The sequence below is a fragment of the Monosiga brevicollis genome, genomic scaffold, assembly GCF_000002865.3.
Source record: "Monosiga brevicollis MX1 MONBRscaffold_63 genomic scaffold, whole genome shotgun sequence".
NCBI classification, from domain to species: Eukaryota; class Choanoflagellata; order Craspedida; family Salpingoecidae; genus Monosiga; species Monosiga brevicollis.
The window spans coordinates 4,286-5,236 of record NW_001865096.1 but is presented as its reverse complement, the minus strand read 5'-3'; the positions used below and the strand labels follow the sequence as shown (position 1 = coordinate 5,236).

At 51.1% G+C, this 951-nt stretch overlaps 1 protein-coding gene across 1 annotated transcript in view; it reads right to left on the bottom strand.

Moving 5' to 3' along the window:
* MONBRDRAFT_30540 (uncharacterized protein) overlaps positions 1–601 on the bottom strand; it is a gene marked incomplete at both ends in the record, with an annotated part of 2,158 nt that extends 1,557 nt beyond the window's left edge. The window contains 4 exons of the mRNA XM_001750988.1: positions 42–126; positions 227–289; positions 397–461; positions 531–601. Of these exons, the coding sequence (XP_001751040.1) occupies positions 42–126; positions 227–289; positions 397–461; positions 531–601 (284 nt within the window). The remainder of the gene's footprint in view (positions 1–41; positions 127–226; positions 290–396; positions 462–530) is intronic.
* Positions 602–951: the final 350 nt, after the last annotated feature.

Below are 951 nucleotides of genomic sequence, written 5' to 3'. Positions count from 1 at the left end.
TGCTTGACACAGGTCTACGTGTCTGGGGTGTATCGGGAGACGTGACAAGGCGTACTTCGAGCACCATGCGTTTGTAGCCCTTGCCATACAGTTGCTTGGCACAGGCCTTGATTGTGGAAGTTTTGCCTATCGAAGATATAGAATAAAGTGCAACGAATGGCGATAAGAGGCATCCCATGGGCGGCAAACAAGGTCAAGGCTGGCAATTGCCGTCAGCAACACTTACCGGTGCCCGGGGGACCGTACAACAGCAAGTGTGGTAATCTGTCCTCATTGATGAAACGCTGAACTGTGTACGGTGTTGGAGGTTGAGCAAAGTGGTGGCATTGGTGCGGAACAACTCAGTCTAAACGTCGGACGCGCTGATAAGCGAGGATGGTTTGCCGGGAGACGTACTGGTGTTGATGATTTCGGTGTGTGAAATAAGCTGGTCCAGGGACGAGGGGCGGTATTTCTCGACCCTGATGGAGGCGACCGGTGAGGTTTTGAAGGCAAGCACAAGCCACGCGCGAGGCAAAGTCCAGTCGTACCAGGGTAGATTGACGCTGTGCATGATGGGATCAGTGTTGATGTCGTCCCCATCCGTCCCCGTGGTCTCCATGGCCGTCGACGCCGGCTCTGCGGGACCTGGCGCTGGCGCCGGAGGTGCCGTCGAATCATCGGTCGTCGTGTCCATGTCGCTGGCACACCAACTAGCCGTTACATTCACCACAACAAATGTTGTCAACAACCTTTACCTCTGCCGCGTTTTTGTATCCGTGTGTTGTGGTTTTTCGCTCTTGAACAGTTGAGATATACGCAGGCTGTGATCTCTTCTATGTGTACTTTTGAATGGTTATAACGATAAAAACTTGCATTCGACTTTCATGCAAAATTGACAAAGTGCATAGCCTTGCCAACAAATGCTGACAAAACAAACGAACCATAATATCTTAACATTTTGGGAATGAA